This window comes from Aureococcus anophagefferens (genome assembly GCF_000186865.1).
Source record: "Aureococcus anophagefferens unplaced genomic scaffold AURANscaffold_55, whole genome shotgun sequence".
Lineage (NCBI taxonomy): Eukaryota > Pelagophyceae > Pelagomonadales > Pelagomonadaceae > Aureococcus > Aureococcus anophagefferens.
In genome coordinates this window covers 184995-187721 of record NW_008705608.1, presented here as the reverse complement: position 1 = coordinate 187721, position 2727 = coordinate 184995, and the positions used below count along the sequence as shown (strand labels likewise).

At 71.0% G+C, this 2727-nt stretch overlaps 1 protein-coding gene across 1 annotated transcript in view; it reads right to left on the bottom strand.

Moving 5' to 3' along the window:
• Positions 1-279: 279 nt before the first annotated feature.
• The window catches only part of AURANDRAFT_67917 (hypothetical protein), a gene marked incomplete at both ends in the record, with an annotated part of 6887 nt that continues 4439 nt past the window's right edge, over positions 280-2727 (bottom strand). Inside the window, one exon of the mRNA XM_009043475.1 lies at positions 280-1273. Within this exon, the coding sequence (XP_009041723.1) occupies positions 280-1273 (994 nt within the window). The remainder of the gene's footprint in view (positions 1274-2727) is intronic.

Below are 2727 nucleotides of genomic sequence, written 5' to 3'. Positions count from 1 at the left end.
CCGCCGCCACGAGCGCTCTCGCGGCTGCTCCACTGCGGCGGCGGCGGTTTCTCACTCACCGACGCAGACCGGGTACGTTTTCGAGCGGAGCCTCGCGCTCGCACGCGAGTCTGGGATGTATGAGCCCCGCCGAAGGGGGCGCGGAGTTGGAGACGCCAGTCCAAAAGGCCCACATGCTGTGGCAATTTCCAGCGTCTAGGTCAACGTTTACCCCATGTTGCATCTGCGTGCTTAGAGGCGTGCTCACCTGCCACCTGGTGGTAATGCTACTTGTAATGCTTACGCGGGCGCGTCGAGGACGGCGTGGAGGCGGTCGCCCTCGCGGAGGCGGTAGGACAGGGTCGCGTCGCGGTAGTAGGCGGGGTCGCGGCGGAGGTTGTCCTCGACGTGGACGACGAGGTGCGCGCGGTCCGCGGCGCAGGACGCCGGGCCGTCGACGCGCGCGGCGTGCGCGTGGAGGCGCCAGAAGCGCGGGCAGTAGTGGAAGAAGAGCCGCAGCTGGCCCTCCGGCACGCCGTAGACGTCGCGCGCCGCGGCGACGAGCGCCGCGCGCATGGCCGAGACGACGGCCGCGGCGCCGGCGCCCCGCAGGTCGCGGATGGACCGCAGCGCCGGGTCGCGGGAGATGGCCAGCAGGTAGAGCGCGTCCGTCCAGGGCGCGCCGCGCCACGCGGCCCGGAGATCCTCGTGGTGCGTGAACCGCGGGTGCGACCGCCACTTGCTGTCGACGACGACGACGAAGCCCCGGCCCGGCCCGCCGGCGAAGAGCACGCGCTCCGCCTCGAGGGCGCAGACGCGGTCGATCCACGTCGCCGGCGGCAGGCGCCGCACGTAGGGCTCGACGCGCTCCGCGTAGAGCTCCGGCGTCTCGACGTGCGTGACGAAGCGCGTCGGCCGCGCGCGGCGCACGGCGTCCTCGGACGCCGGGCAGTGGATCTGCAGCGCGTACTGGGGCGCCGGCGCCGCGCGCAGCGTCGCCGCGTAGAAGCTGTACTCCGCGCCGGACCAGCCGCTGAGAGCGGCTCGCATTTCGGGCAATGCGGCCGCGAGGGCGGCGCCGTCCGGCAGCGGCCCGCGCAGGTCCAGCGTCACGAGCGCGGCCTCGCCGCGGAACGAGCCCAGGAGGCGGCAGTGCGTGCCGCCCTGGCACGCCAGCACCTCGTCGAGCACGAAGTCGCTCAGCGAGTGCCGCGCGAGCGCGTCCGCCTCGCCGCGCAGCGTCGGGCCCCGCAGGAGCGGCGGCGGCGGCGGCGCCGGCAGCGTTCTCTGCCGCCTCAGCCAGGACCAGGCCGCGCGCGATTTGTGCACGATGGACACGGCGGCGCGCCGCACCCAGCGGCGAGCGCCCTTGGCCATGCTCTTGCAAGCTCACGACTCGCTGCCTGGCTCGAGCGTCTCTCGCGATGGCCTTGCGATTGACACGACTCACAAACTGGCAAGCGCACGAGCCTCTTGCACGAGCACAATTACGATTAGAATTCTAGCTGCTGGGCCATGCTTGGCTGCTTCACCTTGTGGTGCAACTATTTGAGTGAGGCCAGGGAGCCCCGATCGAGCCGGATCAGCCCGGATCACGCCGCGCCCGCCCGCAGCCTCTACCCTCCACCGCGCACACGAGCCTCGCCGCCCCCGCCTCGCCATGACTCCGTCGCGCCTGTCCATGCTCTGCCTCGCCGCCGCCTTCGCCGCCGCGGGCGCCGCCAACATGCGCGCGGACGTCGAGGCGTGCTTCAAAAGCTCCCTCACGGAATGCTGCGAAGAGTGCCCCAAGCAGATAATCACGAAGACGAAGGAGCGCATGGAGCAGTGCGTGCACCTGTGCGAGGAGTGGAAGCTGCAGAAGGCGTCGCCGCCGCCGGGGCGGCCCCGGGCGCCGGCGGCGCCCGCGCCCGCGAAGACACTCGTCTTCGATCTTCGCACGGCCCTGAGAGAGCGCCGCGAGCACAAGTACGAGGAGGAGTCTGTGTCCGTCTCCGAGCAGTGCGAGGGCGTCTGCGACGAAGCCATGGGTGCTCTCTATCGGTTCAAAGACTGCGTGGCGAGATGCGAGAAGGAGAGAGATGCGGGGATGAGCTTCGACGGTTTCGTCCGGAAGGTCGAGGGCGAGATCTGGTGGGCGGGGTGGATGGCCGCGTTCTCCGTTGCCGGCTACCTTTTGGAATTACTTTTCACCGTCTTAGCCTGCGTGTTCGTTGCCTTTTGTTTCTTGAAGCACCTGAAATTGTCGGCGGAAGCGCAGCGTGGCCCTCAACCGGCCCCTTCTCTTCGTGCTCGCTCCGCGATCGCTTATCCAGGTGCTCGCTCCTTCAGTCCTTCGTCCGGCGGCCGCCGCCCGCGGCGCGGCGATCTCACTGATCTCGACTTCGAGGATGAATGGGCCCCCCGCGCCGGCCGGCCCTAGACCCCGCGCCGCCCGGCCCGCGGGCCGCGGCCGGGGCGGCGGCTTGGTCCCCCGCGCCGGCCAGCCCGCGGGCCGCGGCCGCCTCGTTTGAACTTCATCTGGCGCCGTTGCACCGACGCGCACCCACGATCCAATCCCACGAACCCCATCCCCGCGCGCGCCCCCGAGTAACGATCCAACCCCGACGTCCTTAGTGCGCCAGCCGCTCCGCCTCCCCGCCGACGTCGCCGTCCCAGCCGCCCGTGCACACGTGGCACGCGAGGTCCGCGACGTCGACGGTGCCCAGGAGGCCGACGAGGAGCGAGCCCGCGCGGGGATCCTCAGAG